General features: G+C 34.2%; 2 protein-coding genes across 2 annotated transcripts in view; one reads left to right on the top strand and one right to left on the bottom strand.

Annotated features, from left to right (window-relative positions):
* Positions 1-27,658, bottom strand: part of LOC119644157 — a 210,520-nt gene that overhangs the window by 13,645 nt on the left and 169,217 nt on the right. The window lies entirely within an intron of this gene.
* On the top strand, positions 106-26,686 carry LOC119644145 (protein sevenless). Its single transcript, XM_038043678.1, has 12 exons — positions 106-511; positions 14,095-14,169; positions 15,834-15,899; positions 16,004-16,429; positions 17,656-17,895; positions 17,958-18,286; positions 18,851-18,971; positions 19,040-23,561; positions 23,621-23,913; positions 24,335-24,526; positions 24,650-25,080; positions 25,162-26,686. Exons 1-12 carry the CDS (start codon positions 188-190, stop codon positions 25,556-25,558), a joined length of 7,416 nt encoding a protein of 2,471 aa, XP_037899606.1. The 5' UTR covers positions 106-187; the 3' UTR covers positions 25,559-26,686.

The following is a 27,658-nucleotide window of genomic DNA, read 5'->3' as shown; positions in this document are numbered from 1 at the left end:
TACCAGACACTTAACAAATATTATACTTTTTAACAGATAATTAACTTGAATTACGTTAATAAATTGAAAAAAATTATAATTCTTCTTGAAAATGAAAAGTTTTTTATACGTTTCTATTAGAATTCAAAATATAAAGAAATATTTTTGAAAAATTATTAAAATATTTTCATACAAACGCTGTCCGAAAATGTTGTTGCGTTTATCGTTGTCGTTAGATTTCAAGTTGAAAGTATTTTTATTGTCGGTATTATTGATTTGCGTAGTTAGTGCTGATGGTCAGAATTTTGATGAAATTTGGTTAAATGATTCTTTATCTACGCAATCGTCATCATCATCATCATCATCATCATCATCATCATCATCATCATTATCATTCAGTAAAGCATCGGACATTAATCGGATTTTGTCAAACTCAACGTATTTTGATGAGCCAGACTCGAACGATAGCGATTATAATGAACGTATAGTGGATAATGTAACGGACATCTGTTTACAGCGTTGTGTCAATGAGGTGAGTGTTTTAAAAATAAAAAATTACTTTTTTATCAACACTTTGTTGCGTAAATGTGATCCTGTGTGAGATTTGAAAAAAGATATGTGACTTAAGAGGGCAAAGGTGAATTTTTTTTTTTTTTTTTTTTTTGGGGGGTTTGAAATTAATCCATCTGGACCCATAGGCGATCATATGCCTTGAGACTTAGATTTGAATGCCAACTCGATTTCTGCAATCAGGAAATGTTTCTCTCGTACTCTTGAGTCAATAGTGAGTTTATGGCTGATTTCTGTTGTCATCATATTTTGATTTGATGTCCCATCTCTGCAATTCAATTAAAGCTATCTGCATTAACGGATCAAACAGAGCGGAAGTATTTCAGAGATTAAAGAAAATTTCACGAATCCACTTATGATATACACTTTTAACTGTAGTAGTGTATCGCCGTCTTGTGCATCTATCTTCCGGTCGTTAACCAATTAAGTTTTTTTTTTTTAAAATTGGAGATGCTTCTCCTTTCTGGCCAAAATATAAGCCTCAGCTCTGAAGCATGTTTAGCTCATATGTCATTCGGTTCGATAATACGTTTCAAAAATTTTTTATACTGCATACATACAGATGGAATCATCCAATTAATGTAGTGTAACGGTAAAAGATATCAACATGAATTTTGCACATTTTTTCGTGTATGTCCGCGTATCGCCGGTGGCCTCTTGTAAATATTCAATCCTTGAACATTACGTTTTATCGCTTTTTTACATAAATCCGATCTTATTTCATTAATAATACGCGCAGTCTGGATGAATAAGATCATTGGAAGAGTTCGCGCTCTATTCGAGTAAGTCAATGCTCCAACGTATACCCAAAGTAAAAGAATCCCATGGAGTTATATCGCACGATCTTTGCATTTTTATAAAGACCATAGTCTCGTCGAACTTTTCTCGTAATAAATTGATGTATGCGAAGCGATGTATGTCATGTTGCAATATTTTATTGAAATCACTTACCATTCGAGTCGAAATAGTCTCATTCGTGCCAGAGCAAAAATCAAGTAATCAGGTTTCTGTAGAGCTTTTCATTGATGGTCAGTGTAATGGCGTTTTTATGCTCAAAAATGACATAAACCTAACGATATCCCAATGCTAATTTTTAAGCATGTAAAAATCTTTCAGGAATAGCGGATGTGTTATCTTTCCGCTAAGGCGGCAACATTACTTATTAAAGAAACCAGTTAATCGCTTCTGAGTTACATCTCATAATAAATTTAAGTAATTCCTGTACCCAGTACAGCACTACATATATATATATATGGTATTCCACAAATAATGGTAAGATTCAAGCAAGTTATTGAAAAAGATTGTAATCCATATCTTAAAGTTAAAAGTGTGTTTTTTATCTTGCTTCCGATGGCCCTGTATTATCAAGTTCTTCGGTAGGCAGTACCAGTTTTATCCTTGCAAAGACTGAGATGGCTTGTTGCAAGTATTTTAATCAAATCAGTTAAAAAATGGACTTCCGTACAACTTCTTAAAAAAAAAATCGAAATGGGTCTTATATGGACGAGTATGGTTTTTGGATATGCTTTACGTGAAAAGAAAATCATTTGAAGGCAACTTTCAACGTTAACGTCACACTTGCACACCTGTCATTACTTGAATCTTGGAATATTCTTAGAAATCAATTGAATTTTGCAGTCAATGTTAAGTGTGCTTTCCGTTCGTTTTGTTGCTCTTTTAACACAATAAACGCATATGAAGTGCACTTCTGTTTAGTTTCTCCACGAGACAAAAAGAAATAAAAAGAAAAAAAAAAAAAAAGGTAACGAAAAAAATGTTTTTATGTAAAAATGTTTTGTTGTACTATGATTTATTTCTTATAAAAGCCTCTTTTTTTTTTTTTTTTTTTTCCTTTATGATATTTAAAGAAAATGTTTTTCACTCAATACTATATAAAGCTTAGCGTTCGTTCTATTCACTTATCTTTAGAAATTTGTACAATTTAAAAAAAAAAAAAAAAAAAAAAAAAAAAAAAAAAAAAAAAAAAAAAAAGAAAAGTGTTTTATTAAACAACAAATGTTGTTATATTGTTATGTTAATTTTGTTGTTGTTATTATTATTTAAGTTGGAATTTGAATTTTGTTTATTGTTGTTTAAAATTAATTCTTTGATACTTTTAACCTTGTTTATGATATATATATATATATATGTATATATTGTTGTTTGTTTCGTATATATATAGAAATATTATATATTTTTTTTAATCAAAAAGAAAAAAAGGGACACATTCCCCCTTAATTTCCCTTCATTAGGTTAGATTAAGAATTTTATGTTTTAAACAAAGAGTATTTTTACGGTCATCTGTCGATCAATTCATACGTTTCTAATCTGTAGCAAAAGTGACGGAGAAGTAATCGGCGAATCTGTTGGGCTCAGTGCTAAGTGATAATCTAATCTATTTATTAAACCTTATTCCAAACGGTGAGAATTTTGTTGTATGTTAACATAGTAGTATGTTAAGGCTACTCTCTTCTATTACTCTGCTTAGCGGTTTGGCAATATATTCGTTTAGTCAAAACGCTTGCGTATCGATTGAAATAGATTCGTTCGTCTATCCGTCCATTGTCTATGGTAAATATTCCCCTCTCAAACAGCATTGGAAGCAGCATTACCCAGGTGGGTATTCAAAATGAGTCAAATCGCTCGAAGGGCGCATCTATCTTGCAATATGAACTGAGAACATTTGTGTTTTCAAAAGCAAAAAAATTAAAAAGAAATCCGATTCAACTATAACAACAACAACGGTAAATGTTTTCCGATATATCCTATAGGTAATCGTACCGTACCTGTATAAAAAATCGTTCAAGTTAATCCGATACTATAGAGTAAAAAAGCAATTTATTTTTTGTAGATCCGCCTGAGTAGCCGAGTAAGCACGAGCTTCGACTAGCATCTCAATGGTCGTGGGTTCAATTCTCAAGTGCGGGTAGAGTATTTAATAAAAGAAACTGACGGCCTTAGATGCTAGTGCTTTAAGACTTTTAGTCTTAGAATTTATTCTCTGGTTAAATTTAAAATAATAATAATAATAATAATAATAATATTTTTTGTAGTTTCTTTTAAAGACAAACTTAATGGGATATAAAAGATCGAATGTCGCTTTCTTACTTGCTTTCATATATTGTTAGTATGAGTTTCGTGTTTGAGTTTTTTGCAAGACATTGGAAGCCGTCGCATGTCGTAGATCATAATTCAATTCTTCTTGCCGGATGACGGAATAGCGGTGGAGTGGCACAATCCTCATAGCTTATAGATATCAAATATTCAATTATATTATATAAAGGTGTGTTGTGCAAGGCATCGATGCCTGACTTGAACAAATTTGGTCAGTTTTACTTGCTAGCGATGTCGCGCTTTCTCATTGAAAACTGTTTGGTTGGTTGTGTGGTAATTTAAGTAATCTTATTGTAGCCTCAACTAATTTGCCAGCCATTTGTCCGAAATACAATTAAACAAAAAGTATTATCCGTTCAATAATGCAATTGACTGATAGACATGTATTAAACCGTCAATAGCATTTCATGTAAAAACTCGGCTAAATGGCTTCAACAACTGCGACAATTTTGCTTATTAACGAAGTCATTAAGCTGATAGTAAGTCTTTTTACAAAAAATGCTTTAAAATGAAAATTTTCATCTCTCTTTAAACGGTTAAGGTTCGTTGCATTGACGTTATAGATGTCGGACTGATGGTGGGCCTGTAGTTCTTGACGTCATGCAGCATGCTGCATAACGAGCAGGTAAACGTTTGTACGAAAAATTAACTATAAACTTGTGGCAGATTGTTTATGTCCCAAGAATGAGTAGTTGGAGTAGAGGAGAGGATTAAATGGTAGACTGAAATAAATCATCAATGTCATCTAATAATATTATATTCATCTTGATCGTTGGAGCTTTTTTTTAGAGTGAGACAGAGAGGGAGAGAAAGGACGAGAAATTGAGATAGAGAACAAGAAAGGGGAAGAGAACAGTGATAGAGGACAGACGGACGGAGAGATACTAAGAATGATATGGAAAAAGATTGAAAGACATTAACATAGATGGACATATATATATACATACCTATATAAAGTCGATAAATAATTAGGGAGATTAACTACGTTAACAAAGTGGTAACATCGAAGGAAACATCACTCGAAAAGGAGTTGGATTTACATCTTAATTGCAAAGGTTGAATAAGGCGGCGTAGGCAAAATATCGAGAAGTAAATTTTGTTCCGAATCCAAATACAAGAGTTTTGCTCGAAAATATATTTAGGGGATTTAACGAAACCATAAGCGAAAGTATATGCTATATGAGACCGGAAAGCTTTTGGTAGACCGGTGTACGTAATGCTGGCTAGTAATCAAGAATATATTGAGTTGGCAAGAAGCTAATGTAGCAGACGAAATTTTTTTTTTATTTCTATAATAAGAATGTCAAATGGAAAATTGATGAGATACGGTCCGAAATTATCCGAAGGTTTTATTAACTATTTGAAGAAAATATTCCGTCCAAACATCTCCACATTCCGACAAATATTAATATAATTATAAATACGGAATCTACATCAGGTACATCGCATTATATAGCCTGAATATATAAAACTTTCGAAAATAGAGGATATTGCACAGCTTTGTTTCTGGATATATTCGAACACTTCGAGAAAGTAATGTGCGAAGGTTTTATGTAGAAAAGTAGACGATACTTATCTGAAAACACTCATGTAGTATTCGAAATTATGTTTACGTAACACGCATCAGTTATTCTTTGTTCACGACTAGAGAAATTTTAGCCCAAAAAAGAATTCTTTTTTGTATTTACTATCTATAGCGGGTACATACACGCCTTCTATCCAGCTCAAGTATACACTTTTGCTAATGACATTATTAAGTAATTACGCTAATGCCATGAAAACTTCGTTATGCATGTAAAGTGTAGTCAACGTACTTGAAGATTGATATAACAATTGGAAGATGAAAATGAATCCGTCGTTTATGGCGACATATGCCTCCAAGGTGACCATCTTCAATGCCAGAGTACTGTCATAAGCAAGTTATATGAAAAATCATGGAATTTACTTAGACCGATCTCCCTCTTGCACATATCATACTATACGTGAAGCTAGTTCATGTCAAGTGTTATGTCATTGAATTGTGATGGCTATTAAATCTGAATTTTAAATTCAGCTTATGGATAACATTTTTACTATATGGTGCATGGCTTCTTTCTATAAAGCCAATTTGGTCTTGGGTTCTTCAATCAACAATTCACCAATGAAACCATTCAAAAGGATTTGCATATTCCACACATTAGTGAAGTGGTAACAACAAGGAAGCACAAAATACATATCTTAAGTTCAAACACATAAAAATTTCTCGTATGTGAGGAATTTGTTGTTGATCATGGCTTTCAAGACAAGTGATTACAGTTATAATATCTTAATATCTTAATCTCTTTTCTAAATGTCAATACTTTTGAAACTAACTGCTATTAGTATAGATGATGTTTTCTTCTTACCTTAGTTACCATCTACGTAGACAATATGATATATCTACTAAAAGTTACCTAATATAGACGGATAGCTGCATTATAGTGAAAGCAGTAAATCAACACAATTTTCCCATTTCCTTTTATCGTTACGCATGAGTAATAATAATTAACATTTCCACTTTAAACTGTACCTATTGAACGGCATATCGGTAAGAAACACTATTGTCTTATATAGAATAACCTAAGAGATGGATGAGGTAATGTAGCGACACTACATCATAACACTAGGATACTTAGGTTTTATGATGCAGTTTTCGTGATTCTGACGAAGTGTCTATATTATATAGTTTTTCTTTTTATGGAGCTTCGAATAGATTGAATTGCATTTCGATGTGCTTCAATCTCAGAAATATGCATCCGAAAGTCATCAACCGATATGTCGATGCAAAAATTAATGAGCAAATGCGAATAATCGCGTTTAAAATAAAACATGAAGAGTGAAGACGAATATGTTGGGTAATCGTAGATGATCTGCAATTGAATTGAATCGGAAGTGTCTTGTAAACTGCGAGGAATATGATCGACAGCAATTAATGCAACGGAATCAAATATTAAAAGGGAAATGTCCCCGATATGTTAATAAACTGGTTTATCACCATGATAGTGTTTCGCTGTACATTACCCTAATTACGCGTAGAAAGGTGTGCTATTACGCATATTACACTTGCCAACGGCTACTCAGTTGGATGCTTTGATGCTTTGTTAAGTTTGGATGAGCAGAGCTTTCTTTGAGGTGAAGATGAAGCATTCAGTTGATGCCAGAAAGTAGGGAAAGGATAATGCTTTGAATGAACACTTTGTTGTTATTTATTTTATAATAAAGTCATATTTCCGTTAAGGTATCTATCTCTTCAAACTAATGCCCACTTCTAAATTGTTCAGTCGCTTTTGAATTGGTTGACGATCTCGGGAACATTCCTTTAACCCTATCTATCAACTAAAAGCTAAAGTTTTTGTGTGGATGCTGTTATGCCATTAAACTGCTTTCATTATCTTTATCAAGCTGCTTAAGAGAAAAGACGTATCAGCATCTCAAGCAGTACTAAAGTTTGTACGGATACGATAAAGATAATTGAGAATCGTTTCTTGATCTAACATTCAATAGCCCTCGTAAAACTGTGCACATATCAAAAAAGTAGTTTATATAATATTTAAAAACATTTGATAAAGAAAATCTGTTTTGATTTTTATAACATTTGCTCTCTCTGATTAATTGAACCGTTGACGCAAACGCAATCAATCACACATAAAAATAAAGCTCGCTTTACAACCAAAGACTATACCTTCCGTTAGATGTTAACGACCTGGAGAAGATGAATATCAAACTGGCAGATAGATGAACAGGTGGATAAACGGGGCTAACTAAATTCCGTATCTCATGTCCATTTCGCTGACGTATATTGTGTACTCCGAACATTTTCCAATTTTGCTTTTTATACAAAGCTTGAGTAAGTGAAAGATATTCAAATCGGTTCTATATATCTATAAGTCTTGCCTAGGCTTACGTAAAGCTCCCTTCTTTATGTCTACTAGTTGCAGACATTGAGAAGAATACAAGATTGTGAGTCTCGGTCTTATGGTATTTTTTTTTTTAAATGATTACTCACTTTCTGCCCTATGCGTGAAGACGCTGTAAGGTCAGGAAGGAGATGTAAGATGGACTATTATTTGGATACATGCGATAGAAGAGTGGTAAGCTTGGAGTCTTTTGATTTTTTTGGAATTTTCACGATCACAATAATTAAAGTAGTGCAGTAAGATTTCTAAGGCAATTGTTAGGTAGCCATTGATTTACTCATCCAGTTATAACAATAAACGTCGGTTTTAAGAATGATGTGAATATTCACAAAAAACATTTTGAATTACTTTAGTGTCAATAGCAAAATTATCTCGACTCGTGATGTGTCTCTAAAATTCGTCTCAAGGCGTTGATAACTTACTTCTCTTACTTATCATTATTCTCTGCTTGTCACTCTTTCTGCTTTTTGTGTCCCTTTAATTGTTTACTTTTGATGGATTTCCTTTTAAAATGTCATGTTGTTCTCAGTATTATTTGTCCATGACAACAACAATGATTTTAAATATTTGCAAAGTATTTTAGTTCTTCTTTAGGTCTTTACACACGTATATTTATGCTATATATATCTATATATATATAGCATTTTATATATATAAATATATATATAATGGACTGTAGTAGCCGTGACGTATTTACTTTACTTTACTATTTTATATCAATTATGCAAACACTTGTCTTAGGATGTTTTGCCGTTTCTTTCTATTAACTTAATGCGCAATAGAGGAGAAACGGGAACCACAGAGACGAATAGTCGGATGCGTTCTTCTTTTATATATGCACATCTTATCCAAGCAACAACATTTTTTCTTTATATATCTATGAAACAATTTTTATGATTTAGAAAAATCATTGAAAGGATTGCTAATAGGAAGCAAACTTTCCAAGAAGCAGCTAGAGATGCTCACTACACATTTGCGTTTTTCATAAAGGCTTCAGATATCCGTTTAAGTTGATGTGTTTCAATGTCTTTTTATTTTCAAATTCATTTGATTTAACCAAAAAAATGCGTAAGTACATGCAAGTGTTGTGCAATCGTGTTGTACGTAGTAAAAGGAATATTGAAAGATAGCGCGGTAAAAATTTTAAAGGCGAAAAACTTTTTCGGATAATTGAGAGTAAAAATAAACAATGCATTCTTGTAGTTATTTGAAAGCTCGGGCTGCTTCTTGAAGGAACAGGTATATAGTGAGAATATAAAAATCATTTAAATATTTCGAGCAATCGGCTGGAATTAAAAGTTACGCCTGAAGGAGTGCCTGGAAAATGACATTTATCGCAGTTGAAATCGTACGCTAGAACTCGACTATAAACTCTTGTTGTCTGTTTGTTTCCGTTTTTCACTTTTCACTTTGTTTTCATGTTTCAACTTTTTAAAGTTCTGTCAACTAGTTATGGAGCAGTGCCTACTTGAACAGCGTTCGCATATTAACAAAATTCTTTGACAAAATTTGAGTTAATTAGTAAATACACCCCATCATTAAATACCCATCTTACCCATCTTACAGGTATTCACAAAACAATTTCTCACAATAAGACGTTATAAGAAAGTGATCAAAAAAGTGATTGCATCTAAAATATTTATGATAGCTAGAGACCATTTTCAAAGGACCTACATACGCTAGTATACGAAATTTCATATAAATATATTGTGAAAATTGCGGCCCATAGTTTTGAATATATATAGTAGGAAACAAGAAGGATAGACGGACAGATGGACAGACAAGCTTAAATCTTAGATTAAGAAGGTGATTCTGAATTGAACGATACAAGAAAAGTTGGATCATCCACACAAACTTAATATGATCGTATATGACAACTGGGTTTAGGGAGCGAGTGCCAGCGGAAATATAGTTCTTGTAATAAACTGGTAAACATGATGAGTATCATATATTGCGCGTATACCCGAGAATGTTCGCAATGTTGATGAACCGTTTTATTAAAAATTAGATTCGATTCGATTAACGATTAAATAAATGACTCTGTAAATTTGAAATAAGAATGCAAAAAAAAAAAAACGTCCAAGTCTGCCGAGCGATATATGCATGAAAAGTAAAGAAGTAACGTGAAAGCGGTGAAGGAAAGGACAATGCAAGGATGCAAGGATTTAAAGCGACAATTAATCTGCCGAATAAAAAAGACAGGAACTATGCACGCCATGTCTTTGAGGAACTAGCACTTTGAAAATTCCATTCGCCAAACGCTAAACGGACCTAAGTAAGTATATCGGACATCAATCTGTAGTGCACTTTACAGCGTGCAGTATGGATGGTTTCATTTCCGGCAGAGGTTTCTAAATGAAGGTAGAAAACTGTTCTCAAAAAAGTTTCGCAAAAATCACTTGATTCCATACTCCGATCAGAAATCCCAAAGGTTTGATAGACGTGGCATAATTGCTTTACCAGAAAAATGGCCCATAGAATGGCTCACTTGTCTTTTAATATAATTTTTTTGTAGTGTAAGAATTTTAGAAGAAAAACAACAAAGGCCATAAACACTTTTTAGCCCTAGAACGACCGTCTGAGTCAATGCCAGTTCATATTTTTATGAAAATACCTTTAAATATTCATAATAGATATGATTATCTAAATATCGTGATCTTTAAGATACCGATGAGATGTGAAATTGCAATTTAGAATAAATCAAGAAGAATAAACTGACACAACTTTCGATTCGATGAAGAAAGATATATTTGATTACTTTCGTGTTCAGTTCAAAAGTTATGCATCGAAATGACCGATAACAGTAGAAATAAATAGTAGAAGAAATTCTAGTATTATTATATAAAAGATGAAGAGAAGAGTTTTTTTTGAAATTTTTTTTTTTTACTAACACAATTGTAAATAGTAAAGAACGCAGTACTTTTATTTCATTTAAAATATTTCTCTTATATTCCATTCATTCATTCATTCTTTTCATTTAAGTTCATCAAAGTTAAGATATACGAACACATTTTTCAAGGTGTGTAATATTGTAAAATGTTTATCGTTATTGTTATGTATGTGTCTTAAACGACATTTATTGCGTTGCTTTCCGTCTCCATATTTTGTATGCTTGTTTTTTTTTTGTTTTTTTTTTTTGTTTTTTTTTCTTTGAGTTGGAGAGACGTGTGTATGATACTTTGTCGTCACTAAGCTAATTCCATTAGAGTAAATGTATACGCACATGCAACCAAGTAAGATATTATTTTATTAATATATGAACTCAGACATGGCAATAAGTTGCTCCTATGTTTTCAATGTAATATGATGATAGTTTTTCTTTTAAAAGAAAGTATGTCTCTGGATTAAACCGGTATATATACATATATATATATAAATATGTGCATTGACACGTATGCATGTACTTAAGTCTATTTAGGAGTACGCAAGCATATTTGTAGATGCACTCTGTGTGTGTGTGTGTGTGTGTGTGTGTGTGTGTATTTTAGATAAGGGATAACTAAACTTGCTTTATTTTTAGATATTTTTTGCTAAGCTAATCATTTAATTTCTTCTTTTTTTTTTTTTTTTTCTTGGATGCAACGTAAATCTATTAAATGGGTTCCAATTGATTATAGTAATCGTTTCAAAAGAAATTTGTGACATTTTTAATTATGTAAATGTTCGCCGCTTATAATTGCACTATAAAACCAAGCTATTGCTGGCAGTATTTTTAACTAGGGATGTGAACAAGTATACAACTACTTGGTTGTTTATCAACACACACAAACACACATAAAACACACAAACACAAATAAACACACATACACCTATGTTCATGGAAATCAGTATATAACATTTAGAATGTATGCACCAGTAGATCATCGTACATTTGACTCTCAGTCATAATACGCTTTGTAACTCGATCTAATTGTGTCAGAAATCGTATCTATGCCTAGAAGCTTGTTGAATCGTTAGTTAATGTTAAAAAAGCTAATTCAAATCATTTATCAAGTGGAATTTTTAATCTTTTCAAAAGATAGAAGATGCTTTTCATATTTAGGTATACGCTTTTGAAATTCACTACTGGAAGTCGGACGCATGTTTACTACGTCGGTTACGTTTGTAACAGCGACGAAATTGGTTCGTAAGGAAAGCGTGTGTGATTATTTCCATTTGTCTGTCTGTCTGTCTGTCTGTCTGTCTGTCTGTCTGTCTGTCCAGTTTTCTATTTCATTCAAATTCAATTTATTCGATATTAGTTTCTCTCTCGAAATCAATTTTAAACGCACGAGTGATCTTTTAAAAAACCTTTGAGAAAACCTTTCAGAATACTTTGAAAACTAAAAATATTGCAAATTACAAAATATTCATTAAAATTTATTGTAAAAAATTCATTATTGTTGTTAAGAAGTCAAGCAATTTCTTTTATGCCTCCGACAGTGGTTTCTAAGATTCGCTTTAAGACGAAAATATAGCGTTATTTGCGTGTTGCGTTTTTCTGCTTGTTGCAATAATTAATTACTTACAAGTGTTATTGCTGTTATTGCTGTTGTTGTTGTTGTTGATGATGATGATGATGTTTCTTGTAATTTGATATGATGAGCGAAGGAATTTTGTTTTTGCAAATTGTTGAGATATTAAAATAATAAAACGAAAAAAAAAAAAATAAAATATGAAAAACGTTTAGACTTTCGTCTGTTTTCGTCTTCGCTCATGTGCATGCCGCACAAATCAACATTAATTACACTTTATTTATTTATGTTGCAGGGGTGTGTGAATCGTGTTTATTGTACAAGTTAGTATTTCACTTGTTCATTATACGCTTACATGCATATATAATAGGTATTGTAGCTTTGTGAAGAACATAATTAGTCGTAACCATGAATTATTTAACCTCTCATTAAATAATTGTTTGCAATTGTGGTTGTGCGCTCTTATTGCTCCCTAAATATGTGAAAGGAAGGGCGGACAAATGATAAATATTTTCTTCTTTTTTTTTTTTCTAAATTATTAATTTAAATACAACACGTGAATATGTGAATAATTTTGGTTAACCCGAATCATTTCATTTTAGTTTATTTGATTTTATTCGATTTGAATTGCGTTTAATTTGATTGATCACCTAAGAGTATGTTATATTTATCATTATTTAAGTAACAACAAAATTTATACTTTATGTGAATTGTTAGCCAATGTTACCATAACTGTCATTGCCTATTTATCTTAAAGTGAATATGAAAAAAAAAAAAAAAAATTAAAATTAAATAAATAAATAAATGAATAAATAAAAACTATCTAATAGTTTAAAGGACAGTTAAGAGGCTTTTTGGGCATTGTTCTGAAGAGATGTAAAAAATCCAAAGCATTTTATAATAAATCGATTAAGACTATTGATCTCGGTCTGTCATGCAGAATACTGGGCGACAAACGTAATTACTTTGCCCATAAGGTCGATTAGATAAAAATGATCGGGGTCCTGGACACAGATTAATACGGGCTAGGAGCACATTCGTCATCTGATGATCGAACTGAATGTAACCTATAACGACTGATACTGACGCTCTACAATATGCTTTGCCCAAGGCGAGCTATAATTACCGGTACAGGAGTAAGTGATCATAATTCTTGTGTTTCATTTTTTTTGTACGTTCATGGGCCGATTACAAGAAGTAGGAAGACTAATTAAGTGAGAGAAGAATTGACAAAGTGGACGAGCATATCAGCTTTGCAATTACCAATAGAATAGATGGGTCACTGAGCGTATTACGACAGTCAAAGTTGAGTGTGGAACTTGTCATTGTACCGGTTGGGATTTGCTGATGACTCGACTATCGCAAGTGGACATTTCTGCGGTTATCCCGTTGCATGAAAAGCTCAAACTTTCGACTTAAGTATGATGTAACGGCGGAAATAGCTATAGTTGGAAATGGAGCACCTTTTGTCCAATTTATTCAATAAGTTTATGAGAAACTCATCTGAACTGTTTTGCGAAATTAATCTGTAAATGTATTCGTCAGAATCATTAACAAAACTTCGATGAATTTTTCTCTTTCCTTGTTTACACTTTCAAGGACAACCATACAATAATGAATGGTTTTTCCTTATTAATATTATTGTGCCAAAATCAACCGAACCAACACATCGTTCTAAGGTTGCGGCCAAAAATATCAAACAACTCTACGTGTACATTAAATAAGATTTGATGTTGGATAAATTTGGCTCTCAGTTCGGTTTTTTAGTAAGCGGTATTGTGTAAAGATACGATTTTAAATATCGTATATCAACGTATAACCAAATATTATTCATTATTAATTCACTGGCGTGATATATGATGATATATGATTATCAAATGTAATAAAAAAAATTCTACTTTCTTCCATCAAAAGCTAACAAATACTAGGTATACAACTTTAATTTAATTTGAATAAAAACAACCTTTCCTCTATACCTTCATATTATTTTTTATTTTATATGTTAATTAAATATTTTGAATTTGAATTTTTGTTTTTTTTAGGAAACTCTATTCATCAACGATTTTGGTGTTGAGTGTTTAGCAGGCGATGAACGAAAACAATGTTTCCATTCGAGAGTAAGTGATAAAGTTGGTGGTAAAAAGCAATCCATTTCCCTTTATAGATGTGCGCTATGATCTATATGAGATCACTTGAGTTGATTGAAAGAATTATTAGAAATTATACATCTCCCCTTACTACAGTCTAAAGTTAGGAATTTATAGAAATGATTTTATGAAAGAGGACTCGAAACGTGAAACGAAATGCACTAAGTTTCTTTGTCTCGAAAGCTTTTTTATTCACGCATTCATCACCTTGAAGAAATTTGCTACCGAAGCCCATTAGGAGTTTACAGCGATGCTACTGCATCATCTACATCTCAATTATTGGTTTCGGTGGGGATTTTCATGTCAAAATATTAGACGGGAACCCAGCTTAAACTCTTGAAGCTTACATGCGATGAGAAACGACCAAACCGTGGGGTGGGGGGAGGGGGGAGGGGGGGAATAGCTATCACACGAATTGACTGGCAACGCCCTTTCAAAATCGCTGTTTCATTGCTTGTCAAGTGAACAAAGAAGCGTGTCCTGTGACGTATTGTGACTGGCGAAGACAAGTGGATCTATTACGGTAATCCCAAGCGCAAAAGGTCATTTATAGCCATCCACGTCGACACCGCCGCCAAATATTCATAACGATAAAGTTTTGCTATGCATATGATGGAATCAACAAGGTGTAGTCTATTAGGCGGCTTTAAAACCGAATGAAATTCTTACTGCACATGCCTGCCGACATCAATTGAACAAATTGAACGAAGGATTTGTTGCAGAAAAGACCAGCAATAACGGTTAACGAAGACAACGGCTCGCTCGGACCACACGTTTCAAGAGTTGTCAAGGATACATTGTTGCAGTTCGTAAGGGAAGTTCTGCCTCCACCTAGCGTACGGACCGGCTTATAGATCCTTGCGATTACCGCTTGTTCAGACCGATACAGCATGGCCTGGCTGGCAAGCGGTTACAGGCGTGCCGCCTGAAGTATGAGAAAAAGTTGTAAAAATTGATGGAGAATATTATGATGAATAGATGTGGTTTACAATATTTCCCAATGAAAAAATGATTAAAACACATCCAAGCACCTAATAAGTTTAGAAAAGTTTTTGCTTTTCGTTTAAATCCTATGTAATGGTTAAGTTACTGTCTGACCTTATTTTTGAGAAGAGATTCAAACAAAATACTAACACCATTAAATTAATGCATATAACAACTTTGAATTGTTGTTTTTGTTTGCAATAAGAAAGCAGGGGAGAACGTTGAGATGGGGTGCGCAAAAACTAAAAAAAAAAGAAGAAGTAATTTGATAACTAAATAAGAACAAAAAAAAAAAAGTGCCGATATAATAAAAGCAATAAATGAAAGTCACCCATTATAATATGAAAAGAATCACGGACATGAGTAGAGGGACTTTGTGTTAAGAGACTTGCATTTTTTATTCTGTTTTGTAGTGTTTTTGTTAAATGTGGTCTCACGCACAAAAGAAATTTAATACATTTTGACTTTGGGTTTTTTTTTTTAGTTGAGACTCAACATTCTTTTGGTTTGTAAAGAAATTGTTTTTGCTTCTTTTTGCTTTTTTTTTTTTTTTTTTGTTTTTTATTTTTTTTTTATGTATGAAAAGCTTGAGAAAAACATTTAATTTTTGTTTGTTTATTTATTTGTTTATTTTATATTGGAATCAACAGTGCTCAAAAGGTTGCCAGCAATGGTGGCATGCTTTGAAGGAGTCTGAAACTTGCCAGGAAGCATGTGTAAGTTAAGTGAGAAATGACATGAAGAGCTTAAGTATATTTATGGGAACGTATTTACGAATTTCTTTTTTTTTTTTTTTTTATTTTTCTCATTTCGTTTTTAGGCTTCAGTGCAATTTTATCCTTATGATTTACCATGCATTTCCGCTTGTGAAACTTCACAAAGTCATTATTGGCACTTGCAACGCATTTTAGTGGAAACTTTGATAGAAACTATTACTGCGACCGGCAACAGCAGTAAACCGCAATTGTTACTGAATGGGGAGTTTTCAGCAAAGCAGACATTAACGCTTAAGTGGCCCGTAACTAAACAATTCTCACGGCAACATCAGCATCATCATGTTTATCATTATCATTTAGCTAATCGCCTATTTAACATACAATATCAATATGTGGAAAAACCGAAATTAGGACAACAGCTGGAGCAGGAGGACAATTCAACAGAAACATGGTGGAATTTGTTGGATTATAATTGCAATGACGAGTTTGAGTGCGATATTAAGAGTTTAACGCCTTACGCCACATACCGGGTATGATATAAAAATAATGCAAATTTTTGTTTAAGTGGGTGCGGGGGGAGACCGGTGTGAATTTTTTAGAATTTTTTTTTTTTTTTTCATTTTTATTAGCTTAATTGATGCTTTGAACACATCGTAAGATGTTGAAAGAAAATGTTTTCTTTGAAATTTCAGCCTTTTTCGCCAAGCAAGTGGGCGAAAGTCTGAAGATTGCTTGCTGGAAACTTGCAGCCTTTTGATTTTTAATATCTTTAATACACCACTAACAACTGTCTAACAGATTGTAGTTATGTGCGTTTAAAAGCATTTTCAAGCAAATACATTTCAATGCAACTTCATCGCAATGACCAATTAGTAGATATGATGCTGAGAGCAATTCGAAAGCTTTCAATGCCTTTGCTAACAAATTTAAAATTTTAAATGAAACTTTTTTTTGTTGATTACGAACGCGTCCTTTATGTTATATATTGTTTCCCTGTTTGCCACGTCATTTTGTACGATTCTGTCTTTGAGGAAGAATATTTGAACAAGCGAGATTTTATTTATGATCCTACGAATGGCGGACCAATGAAGAGAAATAACAGCAACAAAAATATTATAATAATAAAAAAAAAAAAAAAATAACATTAAACGTCTTTATCTTGAAGAATATCCTTAAAACAATATTCTTTAAAACACGTGTAGGAATTTTTTTATTCAATTCAAAGTTCATTTGAACACTTGTTGTACAAGGACATATTAAGTTTTGTGCGGATTTATTCGACCGTCTGTCCTGCTTTCCTAAGTTCAATCTACAGATTGCAAGTTTTTTAAAATATTTTGATGCAATTTGCTTATGTTTTGATCTAAGGACGAACGCTATTGAAAATGGTTCGGATACGACTAACTTTTTTAACTTCTTCCCGCACAAAGTTTTTTTTTTTTTTTAAACGTTCGTTATACGAATAAACGAAGTGGTGTAGGGTATTTGTTCTTCCATTTCCTCAAAATGTTTGAATTTTTAGTCTACATTTTTATGTTTGGTCTCAGAGTTTTCGTTAACGAGATTTTCATCAAAGCCACGATTCATTTACAATTAAGAAAAAGTCTATGCATAAATAAAGTCTTACTTTTAAGAATTGCAAATATAGGCGATTATGGATGCATCCGTTTTGCAATTAAATTATCGCAAAACGAGTTAGGGATCTAAGTTGTCGAAGGACGGACGCCAATTTATTTATTAATATTTGTTCTTTTAGTTTCGTTTCATGTTAGTTTTTGGTGAAAATCCTGAAGATATTTTATATTCAACTCCGTCGGATGCGTTTAGTACGCCAGCTTGGGGTAAACCGCTATCGAAGCCGATTATTACAAAAACTTTGGCCTTAGATCATAAACGTATTGTACTATTTTGGCGGCCAGGAGAACTTGCAAATGGTCCTTTAATTAATTATAAATTAATTTTAAAAGATTCCGCACGGAATGTGCAAAAGGAAGAGGTGAGCTTAAAAAACTTACTAGAAATGATTTCATATCTTAAGGTATTGTCTCTTCTCTCTAGTTGTTGCCCCCTAACTTCTCTAATTACATTTTTAATGATCTCTTACCGCAAACTAATTATTCTTTGCAAATTTCTATGATTAATGAAGAGGGTGAAGGTCCTCCGGCTTTCACATCGATTAAAACTATAAAATATGTAAAAGTTTCTGAAAATTTGGAACAATCAAATTTGGTACTGGTGGCCGGAGAGTATGCTGTTATTTTAAAGTCTCTCGACTCCTTGACCGAGAATCGTGTATTGTTGGAAAGTGGTGAGCTTATAAATGATTTCGATTATCATCAAGCTACGAAACATATATTTGTGGTAATAACTTCTGGTGACGTTTTTAGGTAAGTACAAGAAATTGTCGACCGCTAAATTTTAGCAATTAGGTTACAATTATTTAGGAATTCGAATTATTATTAAAAGGTCTTTGTGGAGCTTGTGAAGTAAAATTAGGAGATTTCTTTTGATATGCAAAGCGTGTAATGTAGAGTTTCATTATTGTGAGAGGACAATAGGCCAGGGCAGAGACAGATCTCTCAGTTAATTCATTTTCATTCATAGAAATGAAATTTTATTCAATCAATTCATATCGAGGTCGAGATCGAGATCGAGCCTCAACAAGGATTTCTAATATTCCAACTTTTTCGAGATATTTTTTATTTTTGCATAAGAAATTTACTCCATTTTTACTAAATATGCAATAAGTAAATAAATCGAATCAATTAGCGGAATAAAAGCAATAATTAACACCCGATTCGTTTAGTGTGCCCCAGAACCAAAATTTTAGTTATACATAGGCTAAGGATGAGAATGCTATTTGAATTCAAGTAAAGTGTATATTTTCACTAAAAATTTGGTCTTGAAAATGTTTTCCCCAATAACTTATATACATTTTATGCAATCTCTAGTTTTCATTTAGATGAGCCAAAGACACGTAAGCCGCTGAACTCGATTTCCAATCAAATGAATTTTAAACCAGAAAAACTTACTATCGATTGGTTGCAACGAAAACTTTACGTAGCAGGACAGGTGAACACTTCTTATATCAATTCCAATTAGTTAGCCCTACTTACGGTTCGCTTCTTATTCCTTTCCAGAGTGGCGAGAAAACGAAAGTAATTTGTTGCAATTTCGATGGTACGGATATACTTACGATTATACGACCTATTTCCTCTTCAATTAAACAAATTGAAGTCGATCCTATAAATGGTTGGCTGTTTCTTTTGGAATACCAAGGACAATTACGGAGCTTAGATCTAGCTACAAAGCAAACTAAAATTATTGCCGCCCAAGAAATTTCTTATTTTTATAATGATTTCAAACGCTATTTACTTATCGTTGGCAACGAAACAGATAAGGGACTCTACGAGCTAAGCTATGATGGTCGTTATAAGCATCAGATTTCAGATAAACTTAATCAAAATGATATCCAAGCTGTCACATATTTGGGCGGTTATACCTTACTGGCTACAAATGGTACAAATTTGTTACGTTTTAATTATGAAACAAATGAACAGTATAACTGGTTGGTCGACGAAGTAGAATGGTGTTGGCTGGCTATACCAGTACAGCAAAGTCCTTTATATGGTAGGCAGTCAGTGCCATGGCCAAAGGAGCCACCGAAAAACTTGCAAGCAGCACTGACAGCGAAAACAGCGAAAATTTCTTGGGAATGCACGGGCTGTTACAGCAACGAATTCCAAACTTTAGCTGCCTGGAGGAAATATGAGTATGAATTGGAAATTCTGGACGTTGCCAGTAATAGTGCATTCAATATACGAAACATCAAAACCTATTACTTTCAGGTGGAACGTTTACAAGCGAATAATCAATATAAAATACGCGTACGAGCCTCGTCAACGACGGGTCGCAGTGAATGGTCGCAAGAATTAACAATATGGACTTGGCCAAGAGGCGATCATAAATTGATATGGGCTACCGAAAAAGGTCTTTATGAGAGCAATGAGATAGGGCAATCAGCCATAGCAAGAGGTTTTATAAAAGATCCTATAAAGCGGTTCGTTAAAGTGAATAATACCGTATTTTATATGCGGGGTAAGACTAGCAACTTGGAATGTATGAACATAGTGACACCGGCAATGAAGTGTAAGTTTAAAATTTCTCACGTTTCTGGTTTTGATTATGATTGGAGAGTCGAGAAAATTTATTGGTCCGATTTGGAAAGACGTTGCCTGATAAGGGCTAATTTGGATGGCTCTCAAAGGGAATTGCTACCAATATTTGAAGCACTTCAGATACGAGTCGATTCCGAAGAAGGATATCTGTACTATCAGTCAGCAAATCGTTTGGCTAGAAGGCCTTTGAGCGGTTTCAGAGAAAGCGAGATTTTCGAATATTACCGATTGCATAGCAATGGTGATAAATTTTTGGGTTTCGCATTAGATTTCCAGCAAAAGTTTATCTATTGGCTCGTTAATCAGCAAAAAGGTTTAATTAAACTTTATAAAGCCCAAGTCGAAAAAGGCAGCAGTACCGAAATCATTATAGACGGCCATGAAATAGTGGAACATTCCATAGAATATATAAAGGAGATTAAAAGCTTGATATGGCTGAAAGCTAAGACACATGAATCTGTTGTAATGTCGGTGGATTTTGAAAAACACTATGCTCAGTTCGACAATCCCTTAAATTTAAAAGCTTCCAATGTTAAGCTTGCAAGGGAAGCTTATACAGTCGCTGATTTTAATGTTATACCGCCGCCAGTAGATGTCGACAGCATTGCTGTTAGTGAGGGATACTGGGATGAATTTCAAATAAAATGGTCCCCAGTCCATACTCCAGAGAATTTCAGTATATTTTATAAAGTTTTATTTCAATTTGAAGATGATAAAGCTGAGCAAATAATGACGTTCGAAGTTGGGGAACCTTTAGTACATATAACGAATTTCAATCCCACGCATCAATTAATAAATATCACCGTTTTACCGCATACTTATTGGGCTCAGGGTCTGCCCGTTTTAAAGGAATTACTTACACCATTGTCATCGGCGAAGCCACCCAGGAATCTACGCATCTTTGTTGAAAGGTTTATGAAACCATTATGGGATGAAGCGAATCTGACAGTTGTAGTACGATGGGATTCGGTTCAGTATAAAACAAGAAAGGATGACATATTTTATAAAGTCTATTGCTGGCAGGAAAAAAAATTGATAGTTTTCAAGGATGTGGACTACAAAGGAGCAACCGCGCATGAAGCCAGATTTGTAAATTTATTGCCGCAAACGACTTATAGCTTTCAAGTTCAAGCTTTGGCTATGGCGGATAGAGTAGGCAAAGAAAAATCGAGTTGGTTAACATATCAAATAAATCCGGATGTACAATCTTTACCTAAATTAATTTACACTACTAGTCAGTTTATAGCCGAATTCGATATCGATTTGAATTTGACGCGGCCGTTGGTGTATATTTCGAGCGAAGTGGAACATTTGTGCTTTATGTCTGGGGAGAATCGTTTAATTTGGGTTAATGAAAATGTGGAACTAATGTCATTTGCACCGGGCTACTCGGCATTAAAACTGGCGCGCATGCGCGCAGAAGTCTTATCCCTAACCGTAGACTGGGTGCAGCGAATTGTTTACTGGGCCGAATTAACGGGTGATACAACTAATAACGTGGCCATCTATCAATTAAATTTATGCTCCTATGACGGTAGAATCATGCAAGGCTCTAAACTATTGACAACGCAGCCCAAGAAATGGTTAAGAAATCTTCTGATTTTACCTTTCTCGCAAACTCTTCTATGGTTAGAATATGAGCACAACAATAGCATCGCTCTAATACAGGGACGCAATCTAACTGATATGAGCGAGATTAATTTTAAAATATCTGGTAATATATTTCATATGTTCGAGGATTCATTGTCGCCCGAAATGGAAACAGTTAACATCGTAGATTCTGAGGGCAAATTGTGTTCCTATGATATTCGAAGACAATTATGTACGACTTTAAAACTTCCCAATGTTGAAAATACGGAGTCAGATTATTGGCAGAGAGATGCTGGCTACATTTACAGGCTTTACGGAAAAAACTTACAAATTTTCAATCGTCGCAGGCACACTTTGGATTATGTGGTGAAATTAATGGATGTGAAATTAATTAAAACGTTAAACTATCAAGAGTACCCTAAGAGGGAATGTTTGCTTCCACAAAACTTTACTTTATATAATAAAAAAAAGCTCTTAAAAGCTTTAAAAAAATTTATTCACTTCAGAGGAGACTCGTTTATAACTTTCGCTTTACCCAAACGCTCCGAAATCAAATATTGCATTTTACCCATACCGGATGTAAGGTATAGTTTAAAAATTTTTGATCAACAACATAAGTTGGCAGGAAGTGTTATAACAACGAATGAATCGGTTAATATTACCGATTTGCAACCTTTTGCTAATTACACTCTATCAATAGCGGTTACAAGCTATTATCAAAAGAAATTGAATATGACAGCAATCATCTATCCTTTATTCCCGATTAGTACCATAGAGGGTACACCTTCGCTACCGAGGAATTTGTCTGCCGCCGCTATTAGTCCCAAAGAAATTCGCGTAACGTGGTCTCAACCGGAGAAACTGAACGCGCGGCGAGTATTTTACGAGCTTCACTGGCAATTGAAGAATTCATCTCTAAAAATTTCACGTATTGTTAATGAATCTTCGCCTTTTTTATTCCTTAATAACATGGAACCATCACAAGAGTACACTATACGGTTAGATGTATATTCGTCACCTAGTAAGCGAAATTCAACGAATGAGCTCAGTGCCCGCACCTATGATCTGCCCGAAAATCTAATGCTGATCGATAAACAATCTACGAACTTAACCTTTAGATGGCAACGTAGCTTAGACGATTTTAACTCTGCTCACCTTATTGTACGTCCATTGCTTTTAAGTAATGACACTATGAATTTCGGCCGTTTCGATCTTGATATCACTCATTTAAATGGGGACATAACAGTCACTGATTTAATACCAAAAACGAAGTATGAATTTCATTTGAAACTATTTTACAAGGGAGCGCATGAACGTTTCTATTTATGGCCAGAACAAAGGCATAATCGGTTCGTGTATGAGACATTGGGTGCGGCTCCAACTAGTCCCGGGCAACCGAAAATTGAACATATTACTGGTGAAATATTTAAAGTATTTTGGGAGCCAGCACGCAACAATGGTGCTCCCATTGTTGAATACAGTTTAGAAGCATTACAGGCATTACATGCTTATAACAGCAATAAACGCGTACGGCGCAATATTGCAACTAATGGCGACGACAATTATAATTTGCAAGTAAATGCTACCGCGAAAGCTTTGAGGGCTGAGACGCTTTCTGTGGAGGAATTACCGCCCCTGGAAGACATATGGTTTACTTATTGCAACACACCTGAGCTTAGTTGCATTGTGCGTGAAGTCTACACCAAGCATTTGTTAATGTTTCGGGTGAGAGCGCGTAATGAACTCTACGGTTGGGGTCCATACAGTAAGGAGAGTATAAAAATCTTAGAGCCATTTGTCTCGCCGCAAAAACGTCAGTCATTGGTATTGGCAATTGTAGCTCCAGCTGTCATCGTTTCCAGCTGCGTCTTAATTCTTATGGTTTTAAGGAAAAGTAAGATTACTTCTTACCCTATTAACTGTTCCTTTATATCCTCTCGTTATTCCTTCTAGTACAAAAACGTCGCGTGAAAACGAAGAAGTTATTGCAGAATAGTCGACCAAGCATTTGGAGTAATTTATCATCGTTTCAACAACAAACATTTTCACATCGGCGTTCTTTAACTAGTAGCTCGACATGGTGCTCTGGAGGTCCCCTAAGCGATGCGGATATTGCTTTATTACCTCATATACAGTGGTCTCAAATAACTTTGTTAAATTTTTTGGGTAGCGGGGCATTCGGTGAAGTATATGAGGGACTGGTAAATCATGAAAATCGCGAAGAACCGGAAAAGGTAGCCATTAAGGTAAGTAAGATGAAAACTAAAGCAAAGCAACTTCTGGACGGATCATAATCTTCGCTTGCAAATAAATGGTTTTATGGCATAGGTGAAGGTAGAAAAGCCGAATTATGCTTAAATTTGTCGTGTTTGCCGGTGTCTTTTGTAGATTATTTGTCAAACGAAATCTGATTTTCGTGCAGTTAGCAACATTTTGACTTGCGACAAGTTGACTGTGTACGATTAAGGGGCAAACTATTTTCTATGATAATTTATTAAGTCTCTTTTTTCTTAAGAGAATACACGCTCCTGTTAGAAGTACCTTAAAATATAAAGAGAGAGAGAGAGAGAGAGAGAGAGAGAGAGAGAGAGAGAGAGAGACATTTACTTTTACGATAAATTAAAGACAATAGCAGAAGAAGTATAGCTAACTGAATACTTTTTTCAGAGCTTACGAAAAGGCGCGAGCGAGTTTGCGGAATTGTTACAGGAAGCGCAACTTATGAGCAATTTTAGACATGAAAACATTGTACGCTTAATCGGTGTCAGTTGTGATGCCGAGTCTATATCCATAATCATGGAACACATGGAAGGTGGCGATCTGCTTACATATCTAAGAGAATCACGATCAAGTTTACCGGTATGTAGAAAGTAAAAAAAAAAAAAAAAAAAAATTAAACACAATTAAAAAGCTGATATGGAGGAATGAACCCACGAAATTATTTTTTATAGAATGGTAACTTATCGTTGCTTTACTTTTCAGAAATCGTCGATATCATTTCAATTATGGGATTTGGTTAAAATGTGTATTGACGTTGCCACTGGCATGAGTTATTTGGAGGATATGCATTTCGTACATCGTGATCTCGCTTGCCGTAATTGCTTGCTTACATCTCGGGAGGAGAGTAGAAGAGTGGTAAAAATAGGTGACTTTGGTTTAGCTCGAGATCTTTACAAAAGCGACTATTATCGCAAAGAAGGTGAGGGTCTGTTGCCCGTACGTTGGATGGCACCTGAAAGCCTGGTCGATGGTATATTTACAATACAAACAGATGTTTGGGCGTTCGGTGTACTGTGTTGGGAGATCTTAACATTAGGGCGACAACCGTATGCCGGTCGCAATAATTTTGAAGTATTAAATTTTGTTAAAGATGGAGGGCGACTGGAGCAACCGCCAAATTGTCCCGATAAATTGTAAGAAGAAGGAAAGACGATTTTTACGATTAACTTTCTATTCTTTTTTTTTTGTTTTTTTTTTTTTTTGAATTTAAACAGGTTTACCTTAATGATGCAGTCTTGGTCGAAAGATCCGGACGCGAGGCCAACATTTCGCCATTGCTTAAACACTCTGCTAGGTATTAAAACTTACGCGCGACGTTTGAGTTTGATTAAAATGAAAGCAAGAGCTGATGGTGAGCTGTACGCCAATACAAACGGTAGCTGCAAAAGTTCGCTTACAATCAGCGGTTCATTGAATACGACGGACGGAGAGGAAGGACAATTTGCAATACCTAAGGCGCCTCTTGCAAAAGTTCACTTTGATGATAACAGAGATTCTAAAGAGTACGAAACTGAACCAGCATCAGACGTTTCAGAGTTATTAGATCGTAAGTTACATAATGTACAAAGACATCCCGATTATTTTGTTAATGAAGGTATCTCAAGGTTATAAGTCTCAATTAAATCGAAAATAAGTATATATAAGATTACCGCTGTGGAAACGACGCAGATTTTTCTTAAGAAAAATTTTAATTTCATAAGGATTTAAATAACATCCATCGCAATTTTATAAGTGTCAGTTTGCAGCCGTAGCTATGAGAGGTTAAGAAACAAAACGAATTTATCGCTTGTAAGTGTAGTTAATAAGAAAATTTTTCGCGAATTTTCCAAAGAGACTGTTTGTGATTATGAAAGAAATTGAATAAAATTTTTAATATAAGCCTCGAAGAGAACAAATCCAATTCCATTAATTTACGAAATATATTTATTTATAATTTTACGATTAATTTGGTTGTAAATCGCAAGGTTATGTCAATTTTGCTCTTAAAGACATGCACACCTAGATTACGCGGAGAAATTGCGCAAACAATCTTTGGCATGTTCGAGCTAGTACCGCGTCCACTCCGAAAATATCAGACAAAGTTTTTTTTTATCTCCATCGCGTTATTCTTGTTTATGAAACTCATACAACATACATTGTAGCTTTTTTTCGCTCACGTTAATCGTTTTACACGTATACTAATCTAACTGTTTTAATTGGTTGCAAGTAGCAAGTTTGACTGGTGGCAGCGGTCATCAGGGGTCGTATAAAAGCCCAAAGTATATTAAGAAAGCCTTGAGTCATCAAAACCATTCATCATTCCTGGGCAAAAAGTTCTCAATTCAGCGAAGCGGAATAAAGAAGACTCGATGGACATCGACTTGAAGCAAAGCGCCCTTTAAGTAAGCGTGGTACCCAAGAGGTTTCTTACGTCTTACGTTTCATATAATATGATGAACACAATGCGTTTTGATATCCTTAGGATGTCAGCTATATGTTAAAAATTCACTTTTTATACCTCACTCTTAATTGTGCTGCGACGGACGTATACAACATCCTTTTAAGTAATAGAATATAGAGTTCTTTTCGGATAGGACCATTTTAAAAAGTCATTGCGTGAACAATTAATTCTATTAACTGAAGTGTTGTAGAATACTTAACCACTGATGGGCACGTGAATAGGTTACAATTATTTTAAAGTTTTTTAGAATAACTCACTCTCTTGGCTATCAACCGCATCTAGCATCATTGGAGTCAGAATTATTGTGATGTCTTTTAGAGTAACCCGCTCCCTTGGATATACACTGCATCCAGCATCATTGGTCTTACTACGAGTTCGTCTAAGATCGACAAACCTTCGACAAACCACCGGCAAATTGTTGGTTCAATTAATACCTGAATGGAACGCTATTATTTACTATTCATCAAAAAGCAATATTTCGGATGTTTTTGTTGCTGTTTTGAAAGTAAACAAGACCGCTCACTGTAGCTCGTAAGCAAACAAACGAAATAACATGAATTTTTGATAAGCGATTTGCGAAACCTTACACTATGCAAAAATAATCTGCACTCCTTGTTAGAGATGACATATACAAGTCAATGATGCGAATTATTGACCGATATATTACGCAGTATGCCATCAGAGGTTTGTAGTGCTAATAAAATTATACGACTCTGTAGCCATCTATCGATGAAAACGTCAGGCAGTCTTTCTTTTCCCGAATATTAAATCACCTCGATATTTGCCTTCATTAATCCAACCGCTGTAATTGCAGTTGTCACGGTAAGCAAGCACTTTGTTAAGAAAAGAGATTTGGTACAGGGTGAATTTTGGCGGACCGTGGAATTTCATACATATATTGTGATCGAAATGATCTTTGCTATCCAAATGGGGAATGATGCGTAAATGCTCTTTCGCCAAAGTTGACTTTTACGTAATCTTTGCTGTAAAATCAAAGAAATTTGTAAGAAACTTGCCTCACTTTTTACTCCATTGCGGCCGTTATGAATAGCTTTACGAAAGAGCGGAACGAAGATTTGCAAAATGCTCCCGACTGTTGGTTTCGATAAGAGCTCAAGCCAGCCGCTTTCATAGCTTCTATCAAGATTAGTGAGAATTCTTTCATTTATTTTTGAATTGATTTATCTACCTGTAAATATGCCCTGCTCTGTCGAAAGCATTAAAAGTTGTTGTTAATGAAAAACAACTAGAAAAAAAAAATTCGATTATTG

Source organism: Glossina fuscipes, unplaced genomic scaffold (genome assembly GCF_014805625.2).
Source record: "Glossina fuscipes isolate IAEA_lab_2018 unplaced genomic scaffold, Yale_Gfus_2 0, whole genome shotgun sequence".
Classification (NCBI taxonomy): Eukaryota; Metazoa; Arthropoda; class Insecta; order Diptera; family Glossinidae; genus Glossina; species Glossina fuscipes.
This window is presented reverse-complemented; position numbering and strand designations above follow the sequence as displayed.